General features: G+C 42.1%; 1 protein-coding gene across 21 annotated transcripts in view; it reads left to right on the forward strand.

Annotated features, from left to right (window-relative positions):
* NRG1 (neuregulin 1) overlaps positions 1-14,592 on the forward strand; it is a 468,454-nt gene extending 453,862 nt beyond the window's left edge. For all 21 annotated transcript variants that reach the window (XM_068666043.1, XM_068666051.1, XM_068666046.1 and 18 more), the window contains 2 exons: positions 42-245; positions 4,742-14,592. In XM_068666043.1, the coding sequence (XP_068522144.1) occupies positions 42-245; positions 4,742-5,393 (856 nt within the window). In that variant the 3' untranslated portion in view covers positions 5,394-14,592. The remainder of the gene's footprint in view (positions 1-41; positions 246-4,741) is intronic.
* Positions 14,593-15,285: the final 693 nt, after the last annotated feature.

Consider the following 15,285-nt stretch of genomic DNA (forward strand, 5'->3'; position numbering starts at 1 on the left):
CACCCTCTGACCCTCTGCTCCCTTCTCCTTCTTCCCTGCAGCTGGAGTAATGGCCACACTGAAAGCATCCTCTCCGAAAGCCACTCAGTGCTTGTCAGTTCCTCGGTGGAGAACAGCAGGCACACCAGCCCAACAGGGCCACGGGGCCGCCTCAATGGCATCGGTGGGCCACGGGAAGGCAACAGCTTCCTCCGGCATGCAAGAGAGACCCCTGACTCCTACCGAGACTCTCCTCACAGTGAAAGGTACCACACACTGCCTCATTTCTTACAGCTGGCCAGGCCTGGTGAGCCCAGAGGGTTTCCCTGCTTGCACCATAGGAGGAATCCCAACAGTGCTGCTCATGTAGGGCATACCTCCCCTCGTTTGTAAAGGTGGAGTGATTTACAGTCAACAAAAAGCATCTTGCCTTCCTGCCTCAGCTGGATTTATTCCTAACAGATGCAATTCATATTTGGATAAGCTCCACTGAAGTAACTTTTCAGAAATTTTCATTGTAGAGTAAAAAGGGATCTCTGACTAATTATTGATTTTAAAACTGAGAGATTTTATCAGACACAAAAGACCGGGAGAAAGCAATGTATGGAGACAATGTATGGAGACAGGGAGAAATGCAGGAGGGGGGCAACAAGGACTCCTAATACTATAGGAATTCAGCTACCACCTACTTTCTGGGGGATTCCAGGTACTAAACCCATTATCTCTTTTGAAAATTCCCCTTGATATCTTACTAAATAAAAGCAAAGAACACAAACAGTAAGCCAGAAGAAGGTAAGTCTTTATTGAATCAAGAGTAGTCAGAGGCAGAGTTAGCCAGGATTTTTCCAAAGAACTAACTTTTTTTTTTTCCTCTGGAAGTCTCACTCATTGATACCTAACGTCTGCCTTGAAGTGAATGAGTTCTGAGAAAACTTTCACTGAAAAAGGCTTTTCAGCCTGAAGTTGGGATTTTATCTCAAGATCATGGCATAGCCCCAGAGTAGAAAGACTGAGAAAAAAACAGGGTATTTGAAGACAGCCTTGCTCCCAGAAATCAGAGGCCAAAAAGAAAGAAAGCAAAGGGTTACTGGACCAATTCTCTGAGCACTGTGAAATCACAAGAGTTTTGATATCGTGGGATGTCCATGATGTCAAAAATGCAGCCAGGCAATCCACAAGGAGACCAAGTTATATAGGAGACTTATTGTGGTTTCCAGAAAAATGAATGTGCAAGTACAGCAAAAGCCATTTCAGTGGTACTCCCTCTGCTATACAAAGACCAATTGTTTAGTGGCGGGACAGTGGACTACAGCTGAGGGCCCTCTGAACATGGTTTGTAGGACCATGAAGGACAGCAAAATGGCCCTCTTCTTTTAAAAACATCCGTAATTTACCATGCAATTTAGTTTTCAAAATATGTGGTTCACATGAGATAAACAACCATGGCCGCAGTCCAGCAGAGCACTTACTCAAGATTAACTTTTAATTGTGTGAGTAGCCCTGTTGAAATCAGTGGTATTACTCATGCGGGTGAAACTTGGCATGTGCTTTGCAGGATCAGGACCTACAACAGTAAATACAGCACTGTCCTCTGCCTGGGAACTGAGCTGGAAGCACTGCCACATGCCCACCAGCACTGTGTAACAGAGCTTCAGATATATGGGCAGATATATGTGAGAAGCACAGACCATTCACACAGGCTTCACGTGCCGGTGCAGGTGTCCTGGGGCACACAAGAGCCACACCCTGATACACCATGTTTTTAGGGAGAGAAGAAGCATGTGCCCTTCCATTCCAATGACAAGAAAAGATGTTTTGTAAATGATTCGGTTTCTGGACTATTATGGAACAGGTGAAAAACAGCAACATTTCTGTGATAATTCACCATGCATTGATGGCTTAGCCTGTGCTCAAAATGACAGTGAATTTGGAATGCAGAAAATAGTTCCCCAGGCTTTAAATTAGGCCTCATCTATATTTAGAAAGCAGGAAATACATGGAAGATCATTTCTGAGAGATGGATTGCGGATATGTATGTGTATATAAGAGAGAAAATAAGAGTTATTTGCAACTAAAAATGATTCTGAAACATAAAGGAGCGTGCAAACTGACAAATTACTTCCTGAAGCAAAGTAATGTTGAATTAGCAAATCAAGTCTGTGCTCCGTTCATCTTCCAGGTCCCCAGCTCCCTTACCATTCTGGAATGAAATGGAACAGACATTAGCAGAGACTCTTTTGCATGGCCCTATCCCTTTGTTGCATCCCATGCTGTGAAATCTGTTTATATGAGCAGAGGTCTCAAGCATATGCATTTTGGAAGGTCCTTAGCCACCTGACAGGAGAGAAACTCATAAAATACCACCTCTGCTTGAGAGGTGAAGTTAGCAGCAAGTAACCAGTTAACTGGCTGGATGTGTATACACTCTGATCCTCTTTCATCAAGCCAGCATGGATGGCCAAAAATCTGGATATATCCCTCACCTTTTAACCTGAAAGGTTAAAATTCGTGAAAGGAATTTCAGAAAAGGCTAGAGCTGCATGTGTTCAGTGCCTGCACCTCAGCTTGTGGACAGCAGCTTGTTAGCACTATCCCATTGTGCTGTGTGGGAATACACCAGAAACATGGGAATGCATGACACACCAGCACGAGTAATTTCACTCTGATGGAAGCGTGCACACAGAGTACATTGAACACATTTAAATAACTTAGTACATTAAAAGAAGCAGTTTAGCTAAACTCCATTGTGTCCACAAGACCTATGTCCAAAGCTGTACCAGAAAGCTTTAGAAAGGCTTCAGTTCCTCAGACCCCACCTATGTTACAAAGCAAAAGGGACGAAAAGCTTACTAGTGCAAGGAAAAATAAAGAATTGTTTTGTACATTTAATATGCAGACCTATTAACTTCTATTAGTTCCCACTTGCAACCACCTTGATTAATTCTTGTGCATAACTCCAGATTTTTTTTCTCCTGTTCCTCAGCTGATGTAAGCCATTTACCTCAATTGAAACCAATTTACCCTAGTTCACATCTGTTCAGGATCTGTGCTGGTTCCTCTTTTCTCCAATAACTGTTTTAAACAAGAGGCATACATGGAACTGAGTCATAGGTTGGATGAGGAAGTTGGATTCAGATTTATTTTGATACTTTCAGACTCAAATAAATAAATCACTAATGAAAAAATAAATAACTTCATGAACCATAGCCATATAACTTGTCTCAATGGGTCTGTGTGAGAGATGTAGCTTAGAAAGATTTTAAGTTTGGACAGAGATGAAATTCAAGAAAGTAAACTTAGGGTAAGAAAAAAAAGCAAAGCCAAATGATGCAAAATGTCATGTTGGGCACTGTGCCTTTGATCAGGAGGTTTCAGCTGATCCTCATGAATCTGCGTGACCTCATAGCATCCCACAGAGCTCCACTGATCCAAACCAGCTGAGAGTCCTCTTCCTTTGAGACAAGTTCAGTAGCAACAGCTGAGCTTCACTTTCAGAAGTCACCTTTGACCACTCCCCATCCTACAGAAACTTTTGACAGAATAGGTGCAAACTTTGCAGAGCATTCACTAACACTAAGTTAGAATGTCCTCTCCATCAGCATTTGTTCCCTGGTGAGGACAGATAAAGCTTCATGTTTAGGCTTATGAAGCATTAGCCAGGCCCATCTGAACTTGGGCCCAGTCAGAAAAGGCAAGGAAGCACATGCTGATATGTAATAATGCCAAAAGTAAATAATAATAATTTTAATGCTGCAAAACCCAAAGGGAAAGTTGTAAGGATTACATTGCACTGAAACAAAAGCTGGCATTAAAAAAAAAAAAAAAGTGTTTCAGATGTTTTATGTTGTTTCAAGACAGGAACAGGGTTGTAAGGTGGTAGCTGCAGTGTGGAGATGATTTAACAAGTGCTCAGACAAGTGCAGTGCTTATTGCAACTTCCTAGAGGAGGAATATATGATTGCTTTTGAAATGCTTGAAGCTCTATACACTCTAGTATCAAGAGTCCACTCTGTAATAAATGTCCTGATTCTCATGCTGGATTCCTGGGCATGCCTCAGGCACTGCACTATGGAGCCATGTTTCTTTGCAGGAAACCTACTGGATAGAGTAGCTAGCTCACTATGCATGGAGCAGAACAAAGCTGCAGGGACAGTGCTGCAAATCCTCCTCTGACTATCCCTAGCAATTGAAATTAACAGAATCTGGCTCTAGATTTTGTCCAGACTTTGCGTTCCTCCTTATCCTGAGACAGTCTGGTTGCCAGAAGAGGGTGAAGCCCCAGGAGAACTGTCCCTCAGTTCCCTCCCTTTTTTTTTTTCTCCTATTTGTTTGCATGTATCCCTGACCCTGGCCAAATCCTGCCAGAAGTGCAGCAGCCATTAGAGAAAATACTTGCAAATGCATTTTGTTTCTGGCAGTCCCCCAGTCTCTGAATCCCTTCCCTGGCTTCATTCCAGGAAATTATTCTGGCAAATAATTTACAGCATCTCCATGGCTCTTCTGAGGTGAATAGACCTAGGGGCTTTGCTCTGCTCTTCCTGCTTTCAAACATTTCCCCCCAAAGTCCCAGAAGTCAGAGGTTTTACAGGCTCATATGCTATAGAACTAATAGCAACAAGAATGTCTGGATGCTGAGGATGCACATGAGGATGCTGGGGATCTTAAGGGGCTCTCTGCCTTCTTCCTCACAGCCCACATGAGCAGCCATGTTCACGTGTTGCTGATTCTGTGTCCGCAAATTTCTCCCATCTCTTTTCGTCAGGTATGTCTCAGCTATGACCACACCAGCTCGCATGTCACCTGTTGACTTCCACACTCCGACTTCTCCCAAGTCCCCCCCATCTGAAATGTCACCGCCGGTTTCCAGCTTGACCGTCTCCATCCCTTCGGTGGCGGTGAGTCCCTTTATGGAAGAGGAGAGGCCGCTGCTCCTGGTGACCCCGCCACGGCTGCGTGAGAAGTACGACAACCACCTTCAGCAGTTCAACTCCTTCCACCACAATCCAGTCCACGAGAGCAACAGTCTGCCACCAAGTCCTCTGAGGATAGTGGAGGATGAGGAGTACGAGACCACACAGGAGTATGAACCAGCACAGGAGCCTCCAAAGAAACTCACCAACACCCGGCGGGTGAAAAGAACAAAGCCCAATGGCCATATTTCCAGCAGGGTAGACGTGGACTCCGACACAAGCTCTGAGAGCACCAGCTCTGAGAGCGAAACAGAGGATGAAAGAATAGGTGAGGATACACCATTTCTGAGCATACAAAACCCCATGGCCACCAATATGGAGCCGGCCACTGCGTACCGGCTGGCTGAGAGCAGGACTAACCCAGCAAATCGCTTCTCCACACCAGAAGAGTTGCAAGCGAGGTTGTCTAGTGTAATAGCTAACCAAGACCCTATTGCTGTATAAGACATAAACAAAACACATAGATTCACATGTAAAACTTTATTTTATATAATGAAGTATTCCACCTTTAAATTAAACAATTTATTTTATTTTAGCAATTCCGCTGATAGAAAACAGGAGAGGAAAAAAAAACTTTTATAAATTAAATATACGTATGTACAAATGTGTTATGTGCCATATGTAGCAATTTTTTACAGTATTTCAAAAATGGGGAAAGATATCAATGGTGCCTTTATGTTATGTTATGTTGAGAGCAAGTTTTGTACAGCTACAATGATTGCTGTCCCATAGTATTTTGCAAAATCTTCTAGCCCTCAGTTATCCTGGCTTTTTTGTGCACTGCATTATAATGACTGGATGTATGATTTGCAAGAATTGCAGAAGTCCCTCTGTTTGCTTGTTGTAGAATCCCCAGATCAAAAAAGCCCTCTTATGGCACTCCCACCCTACTCACCTCACCAGAAAATGACAAAAAAAAAAACAGAAAAAAAAAAAAAAAAGGAAAGAAAGAAAAAAAATCAACAAAAAAGATATTTTCTTCTATAAGAAGTTTTATTTTCCTTTCTGTATATGAAATGAGTTTTGTCTGCTCTCTGCCAGCCAAAAGGTTTGCTTCATTGAGCACTGGGATAATAGTAGATCCAACAGCATGCTACTATTAATTACAGCAGGATAACAAACAAAACAAAACAAAAACAACAAAAAAAAAACACAAAAACAAAAAAAAATGCATTAAGTAATGTTACTTATAGAAAGAAAGTAATACTGTGATTTTAAACCAAATATATTATTAATCAGAGGTCAGCTTGTAATCACTAGGAGCTGCCATTTCATTATTTTCCAGATACTAATTGTTCTAGTTATCCCTTAGAAAATGGGTTTAGGTTAGCTGAAGCTTTGAACCCAATATTCTATTTAAAAGTTTAAAAAGAAAAAAGAAAAAAAAAAAAAAAAAAAAGAAAAGAGAGAAGAAAAAAAAAAAAAAAGATTTATATTAGTTTAAGTTAATGGGGCAAATATTATAGCAGATATCTGTAACCAAGCAAGGAAGAGATCTAGCTGGAAAACAAATGCCACTAATAAAAGTGCAATCAGTTTTCACCTCTATTTTTTAATGTTGATTTTTAAGAGATGGTTTATTCTTTTTTCCCCTCAGTTTTCTCCTGTTTCTTCCCCTACTCAAAAAAATCCCTGACAAGCTTCTAGCAATACCTTGTTAGCATTGCTTTTGGAGTAAGGGTTATTCTCGGACACAGAAATGACTTTCAGGGAAGAATTTATCTGCTGAGTAGTTAAAAAAGATAGGCAGTAGGAAGGACATAGCAAAAGTATGGAATTCATTTCTAGTCACCTTTATTGACTCCATTATTTGGGGTGGAGGAGGCCAGGCTGATGCAAAGGCCATTTATGAAGGCAAGCACACAATGTGGGTTACAGCCGTACTGTGCGTGGCTATTTGATATGAATGTTTATGTAGCCACTGATGGCCTTGAAGTCTTTGACTAGTAATGAATAAGGGTGCTGTCGGTGCTGGAGCTGTTGCATCCATTCAGACAGAAGCAAATGGCCTCTTTTGCACTGAATTCCTAACAGTTTAGTCAGGGTCACTCTGCCTCTTCTCTTCTTTTCATTTTTGTTGTGTTCAGTTGGCACAGCATAGACTCAGGATTGATGTGGAAAACAAATGTTTTTCCTAGACTCCGGGGATTCTGAAAATGAGAACATATGTTCTACAGGTATTACTGGACTCTAAATAAGAGCCATGTCAAGAGAACAAGAATTTCAGCCAAACTACACTCATCCTTTGGGCCACGTCCTGGTCCCAGTTAAATGAAGAGAAATAAGTCAAGGAAATTTTGTGAGATGTAAACCCAAGCAACTAAAGTCCTGACTCAGTAAATTGTTCAAGCATATGCTTATGCTAATCCCAGCAAAAGTTATCTTCAGCATGTGCTAGACTCCCATTGACGCATCCAGTGTATGCATAAAGTTAAGCATGTGTTTAAGAGTTTTGCTGAACAAGATGTCCTATTGATTTCAGACCTGAAAGCAAAGTTTAGTAAATGAAGCTATTTATCAGGAGGATGAAAATTAATGAGTTTCTCACTGTATAGATCAAGCACGTCACATTAGTAAGAATTTGGAGGAGTCTAACTGACCACCAGATTCAGCAGAAAAAGAACAAAAAAAAACTTAGAATAGGAAGAAAATGATGACAAAGTTGGATGCTAGGATGCTGGTGGTGGAAGCAAAAGATGAGGAAACTAGTACAGCTTTGGGCTACATGGTGACTTAAATAGCACTGCTTATTTGAGAAGTCTATGGGAGATGGCAAAGCTTGGCAACTAAAAACTGTCCAGACTCAAGACCCTTTTGCCGTTTCTTCCCTAGCTGGCATGTACTTGAACATACTTTGCCTTTGCAGACCAAAACAAAAGCTCTGTACAAATTCTTGATACCATACACTCATTTTCATCCCTTTAGTCATGCCTATTTATCTGCAATCCCATGCAGCAGTACATCCACCTCCCCAGTAACTCTACAACTCAGTAGTACAGAGGGCCAGGTGAACTTTCCTGATTGCAGACCACCAGTTTCCAAAAGTTTTGCACTGTTTAGTTTCCAGAGGCACTTGAAAATCTGTCCTTTCAGTAACATTTCTGATACTGCAAAGATCGTATGAGACAGACAAGACAGAAAAAGGAGGGCATAGAAGCAAGATACTTGCTCCCAAAATGCCTATCTTAGTGGCAGAATAGAGATTATAATGCAGGGCTTTTGTAATCTCCTCCAGTATAGATCACATACAAGGCCAGCTCACATTCAGGTGTCTGTGATAGCCCAGACATATTAATCAGGATGGAAAAGGATCTTGCCTTGAAGTGGAGTAAATTATTTGACTACCCAATAGGGCCAATAGAAAAGGAAGGAGCAATTGCATGCTTGGGAGCTGTACATGTGAGATTTATTCAGTGTGAATCTAGGGGAAAGTGTCACACCTCTTCTGTTGCAGTGCCTCAAAGTCAAAGCGGTGTGCAGTCCCTGCTCCTCCCCCTGGTACATATAGTAGTGTGTTATAGAGTAAGCATGAAATTAGGCTGGGGACTTCACACGGACCTAAGAACAAGAAAATACAATTGGGGATATGGCTGCCTAAGCCCTTAGGTCTTTGGGAAGATCCCAGCCTTACAGCACAATTCATGCAGCAGTGAGTTACGGGAGTTGCCCTGGCTTGGCACTCACAGAAGTGGGAGCAGGACGCGGCCCCCTCCCCTCTGGACTTGTTTTTAGCATACTGTGAGGATGGTAGGCATCGTCCACGTCAGTCAAGTCCACACCCTGAAGTTAGCAAGTCTACATGGCCACAGGTTCTGCTGGCGGACTGCAGCCAGCTCCTGCTGGCCAAGGTGCTGGAGACTGCAGCAATGCAGAGCAGAGCCAGCAAGTGCCTACAGGAAAGGCCAGCTCCCCCCTTGGGGATGTTCGCTTCATCAACCCGGACCTCTGAGCTAGGCAGTCCCAACGCCTTTGGGCCAAGTCGTTCAGATTGTCCTGGTTTCTTTTCATGTCATTTAACTTAAGCCGTGAGTTTTCCCTGTGTGTGTGTTTATATGCAGAAGTTCTCCAGGAAAAAAAAAAGGCTTCCTTCAGGGGTGTATAGCTGGAAGATGTTGTACACAACCTGGTACAGCCTGCCTGTTCAGCTGGTGTAGAACATTACAGCTCCACAGAAGTTCTGTTATAACAGAGGAAAGCCTACTCCCTCCTCTTGGCCCACATATTCCCTTCCTCACTTGAGCCACCCCAACACCCCCAGGTTTGAGAGATCAATCACTGCCTTTATCAGGGAACCAGGGAAGCTCAGTCCTCCAAAACAACACTGCATCTCCCTGCTTCTCTCACACACACTACAAGCAGTTACCTGAACATCCAGGATAGCAAACTTGTGTTCCTTCAAAGGACACATCTCAACCTGTTGGACACTTCCTGGCTCTGCAGTGTGGCTACATACCATCAGCTGGGACTTACTTCTAGTAAGAAACAAAAAAAAGCACCTATGAAATGCTGCAGAGAAGGGCAGACAAAGAACATGGCCAATTATCATCATTTGTAATTCTCTATTCTATTGTAAATACATCTTGTACATACTTGGATGTTTTCATCATTTACTGTCTTTATGGATTATGTGTTAAATAAGACTCTCTTAGTTTATTGTGTAACACTGTAAATAACATAACGTCCTTTATTATTTATGCATAGGCATCTAACACGCGGAGAAAGTTATCCTCATATTATTTTAAGATATATGTCAAAAATATGTTGCATTTTTCTTTTTGCTTTGAAAAAAAAAATTGTAATATATCCTCTTTTTCCCCTCTTTTCCTTTAAAGAAAAAAAAAAAGAATGCTAATTTATTGTTCAGGAGAGAAAGGGGATGTAACTGAAAGGCAAACTGTTCAAAGAACATGCTATGGAAGCCACAAGCTACTGATAAACTAAAGAATTTATTATCCCAAATACAGCAATAAGTAATTGTTGATTTATTAAGGTTTTGTTATTCATTTTCAGTAAAAGAGGTGCTGGATTAAATTGCTTATGTGTTGTACTGACCCAGCTGCTCAGCAGACTGTGTCAGACCAGTAGTCACCATCTTTCTGGATCCAAATGTTATTGTAAAGGTCCTGTTTTGCCTAGCTCCAGGTTTGTCCCAGAGGCTTTATGCATTTTGAGCCACTGTTCCCTGAGTTTTCTAGATTGTTTGTATGGAGGCCTCTGGCAGACATTCCTATTCCTAGGTAAAATATTCGTAGTTTCATAAATTAGAATAATTAGATTTACCATGACCATTTTACCACCAAAGTGGGGTGGCAGGGGAGGAAGGAGGATGGGGAGTGGAAGAGTTGTTGCATTTTGGGGCCGTGAGAGGCTACTCTACAAATGTCACCTCACTGCTCTATAACAGTCAAAAAAAGCAAAATAGATGGCTAGGAATTATTAGAGGACATGACCATAATGCAGTATAAATCCGTGGTTAAATATAATGAGTGGTTCTGTTCTTCTTGTTTCAGAATAGAATTATTGGAATTCATTTGGAATGGTTTGGAGGGTGAAAGGGATGGATACATATCTGGAGCCAGCATTGTCCACGGGACAGGGAAAAGGCTAGGACTCATTAGCTGGGAACAAAGGACTGATGAGGGGTGATATCACAAGGGTCTATGAAAACATATTTCATAGCATATTCATAGCAGAGGCTACAAATGGGCTGGTTGTTCAATATGTCTTCCACTACAAGAAACTGAGGGATCAAACAAAACTAGCAGGCACCGTCTTCAAAAAGATGTGATTCTCCAATGGAGGAAAAAGGAACTTGGAGCACTCCTTGCTGCTAAAGTTTATGGGTCTTTAATGCTTCCATAGGCTTAAGGGAGGTCCTGATTTCAGACTGTAATCCAATGAGGATTACTAAATCCACAGAAACCACATGAGATTTGGGCAATACCTGAACTGAAACCAAGTGGAGGTTGTATAGGGTGGAAATATCAAATATATTTGCCCTGCAGTTACCTTTCTGCACACATCTGCCAGTCTTGGAGAGGTGTCAGGCCAGACAGTTGAACGGGCTGTCTTTGCATGATATCAGTTCATAAAGTTATTTGCTATTGACAAGAATTAAATAAAAGAAGGAAAGGTATGAGCGAGTAAAACAAAGAGGAAAGCACAAAGACATCCTTCACATCTTTAACATCCATCTGTTCACAGGCCCAGTGGAAATACATAGGTCAGATTCCTGCCTCCTACCTGTAGGCATTGAATAAGATACTAGGGGGGGGGCATAATCTTTCACTCTCCCCTGTTCTCAACACAATGAATTGGCATAAGGACAGGTTCAGTTCCTGTTCCCCTCCAACATTTTCTCTGCCTTACTATTGTCTGTACAGGCATCCAGTAGCTGGAAGTCTGGGTGTTCAGGCTGTTTGCCTCACCTGAACGTGTTAGTTGGCTTTGTCACCTCAGAGCAAGCCCAAGACAGCATCTCATTGCACAGTAGTATTGTCAGGAGAGGAAGGAGCTCCTCTTATCTTCCATTGTAGGCTGCTAAAGTGGGAATGAGTTGCTCCGAGAAGCAATAGCCCTTTCTTGAGTGGGAAAGGAAGGAAGAGCAATTCTGAAGAATTTAAGTACCATAATAACCACTCACAGTCAATGGGACTAAGGACTTTATGTCATAATTGACCCAGACCAAATGTGGAGTGCTTTAGGAAATCTATACTTTTGTGTTCCAAATGTCCTTGCAAAACCATTTTTCATCACTCCATGGTGTCTTTATCCTATCACCTCCCTCTGTCAGACTCCTGCCTCTGCTCTTCTCCATAAGGTCTGAGAGCAGATGGCCTCAGAGAATACTAGAGCAAAAGCAAGCAATACCCTCTTCTCATTTCTACAGCCTACAGCTGGGAATGCTATTAGCATGCCAATTCCACCCAGTTGTGAATGAATGATTTGGATGACACATTTCCCAAGCTAGTGCTGTCCATCTTAGCAACAGCTGATGGGAGGAAAACTGTACCAAATGCCTAGAGATGTTGTGGCTAGTAACTGGTGATTAACCTGCAGCCCAAGTGTGTAGCCCAAGCAAGGTAGCATAGGCTGTTTTTAGGTTACAAGTCTGAAATCTCTTGACAACAGACCCTTCACAATGGGCCTGGGAACACTTCAGTGCTATGTTTCTTTCACCGTTCAGAAACAAGACAGGGCACTGGGGATTTCTGATCCCAGAGCGCCTCTTCTGCTTAATGCTGCAATCTTTTGATGGAGTCATTACAGATTAGCCCATATTACAGAAGTTCTACTGATTGCAAAATTATTCCCTACGTCTCCAGACACAGGGAATATGGGGCAGGCATAGGAAAGTCTAGCAGAGGAAATGTCATGAATCACTGGTATGTTCCCAATGCCTCCATTGCCACCTATCAAAAATGTGTCTTAAGGCAAGATCCACATCTCCCAGCAATAAAGAGCTGGCAAAGCACTCCTAGTGCTGTGATGTCAGCGGAGTTGAGCATCCTACATCTCTCTCTGTCGTGGTTTAACCCGGACGGCAGCTAAATACCACGCAGCCGTTCGCTCACCCTCCCCCCTCCCTCTCTGGGACGGGGGAGAGAAATGGAAAGTGAAGCCTGTGAGTTGAGATAAAGACAGTTTAATAAGACAGGAAAATAATAATAACAATAATAATAATAATAATAATACAATAATGATAATAGTACTACTAATAATAATGTGTACAAACAAGTGATGCACAATGCAATTGCTCACCACGCGCTGACCGATGCCCAGCCTAACCCCGAGCAGTCCAGCCCCCTCCCCCGGCTAGAGCCACCCCTATATATTGTTTAGCATGACGTCAGATGCTATGGAATACCCCTTTGGCTAGTTTGGGTCACCTGTCCTGGGTCTGTCCCCTCCCAGCTCTTGCTGCACCCCCAGCCTGCCCGCTGGCAGGACAGAGCAAGAAGCTGAGATGTCCTTGGCTTAGTATAAGCACTGCTCTGCAACAATTAACACATCAGGGTGTTATCAGCACTCTTCTCATCCTAAGCCAAAACATAGCACCCTACCAGCTACTAGGAAGAAAATTAACTCTGTTCTAACTGAAACCAGGACACTCTCCAACAGGGGATATTTAGAGTTTCTGCACTTTCTAAGCACTGAAGGGACTGACAGAGACTGAGACAAAGACATCAACATGAACAGATTTCCCCTTGCAAGTTAGACCTCACTCTCTAAGCCCTTAGTTCTAGGAGGTAATCTAGCATCAACTTTAATTGGAAGCTGGACTTTTAACATAAATGACAGCTGCTGCCCAAGTCTCCATTTTATTTCTTCCCCCTGGGGATAACAAGAGACTTTCTTGCACTGGATGTGATACCCTAGCAACTCAGAAGAGAGGAACCCTGGCAGCAGTGTAGCAGTGTAGTATAGAAATCACCCAAAATAAGGCCAGATTTTCTGATGACAGCAACAGAGGAGGTGACAAGAGAGTTGTTGCAAGGTTACATGCTCTTCAGCTGGTAGGGAGTACAGTCATTGTTAACAACTGATTAAATCATTACCCTACTAATGGCCAATTTGGAAGCAATCTTCAGAAACCAAACATTGTGTGGGAGGTATTTTAACTTACCCTGCACATCGCTGCAGACAATTGGGTGATGTGTCCTCTATGTGTGCACACACATACACAGTCTCCCAATTTATTGTAATGATTTCCTGATGTTCAGTGCAGCTCAGTGACAGGAAAGGAAAAAAAAAATGATTCAGTAAGGCCATTGAACAGCTGCAAAACTGCCTGTATCCAGGAGGAAACACCTTTGGCACTACCAAAAATAAATAAATAATATATATATATATATACATATTTTTAATGAGGGTGGGTTTTGTGCTGTACAGCTGTGAAGGGATTGAAAGGGAATGCCTCCTTCTTCCCTAGTTGGAGAGACTCAATCATAGCTTGGAGAGAATCCTTTGACAGGGCCAGGACTGAGAAGGGACTGGTGGGGTGGAAGAGTAAGGGGACAGACTAGGGTTGAGGGTGGCAGTGCGCCACTCATTTCATTGAAATAACCCTAGGACATTTCAAGGATTCATCCTAAGCAGGATGAAAATGTCCAAGTGATGGGCCCAGGAACCTCTACGTGCAGCAAAGAGAAAATCTCAAAAGAGCAATTCTTTCTTCTGAGATCTGTCTCTCAATAGGTTCCAGCCTTGTACTCCACCTTTGCACCCTGAAAGCCCCCAAATTGGTGAGATGGGTCAAATCCTCTACAGAAGTAGACAATAAGGAGAATGTGAATTAGGAGACTGAGATACTTGTGCTTATAGTGTCATTCCTGGAAAGAGCAATGGGAACTTACTGGTGCTGTGAAAGCAGTAACCCAAAACTACAGTCAGTAAAGGCCATTTATATGCATGTTACAGTAAAAATTCAGTAATATGCAATTCAGCATCCAGTTTTAAAAACTTCACCTAGAAAAAGCTCTAGGAAACAGAAGAATGCCACCCTAGTGTTACATGAAACACCTTAACCACTAAAATATACTGTAATTCCAACATGCAAAATTTCTCTCAAGGCTAATTGATTACAAAATATGAAGCTCATACTATGAATCCCAAATAAATAAAACTTAAAAAAAAAAAAAAAGGCTGGCAGACCAAGGTATCTTGTTTCTCCATTGTAATCAGCAGTTTAATTATCATGGTATTGAGTCATGCAGCCTGGGTCATCTATACGAAATCACAGAAAACAACTCTTATGTTTTAGTCCTTCTTACTTCTTTCATTCCAATTGCCCACTTCTTTCAAAGCACACTTGCATAGACTATTACAAACAGCTTTATAAAATCCAAAGAGAAAATTGTGATTGCTGAAGTCAAAGTAACAGGACTGTCTACAAGGTAATTCTATGCTCAGATCTTTCCTTTGTTTGGCTTCCTGATATATAGCCCAGAACCTATCCAAATATTTCCATGCCCCTCCTAATTAATTGCAATTGCCATTTTAGGACTTCAGATATGTCAATCACAGTATTTCTAGTAAACTTCACTCTGGCAAATTAATGTCGTTCTCATGGGTTTCAAAAAGCAAGGCTTTCCATCCTGCAGCCTTACAACTTCATTTGACTGACAAGCACTCTACTGGCTCAAGAGCAGAACAACTCTCAGCTTTGTCCCTAGGTGACAGCAACAGGTTCTCAGTAGTAGAAGCATGCTTGCTGCTTGCTCCTTCTTTGATATTTCACCAAAATCAATGTCAGCATATAGTTCCAAGATCTTTGGAAATGTTCCTTGGTTGAAGATCTAAAAGGGCTAAGTTTGTATGTTTCTCACCACCATCC

The sequence above is a fragment of the Anas acuta genome, chromosome Z (genome assembly GCF_963932015.1).
Source record: "Anas acuta chromosome Z, bAnaAcu1.1, whole genome shotgun sequence".
Lineage (NCBI taxonomy): Eukaryota > Metazoa > Chordata > Aves > Anseriformes > Anatidae > Anas > Anas acuta.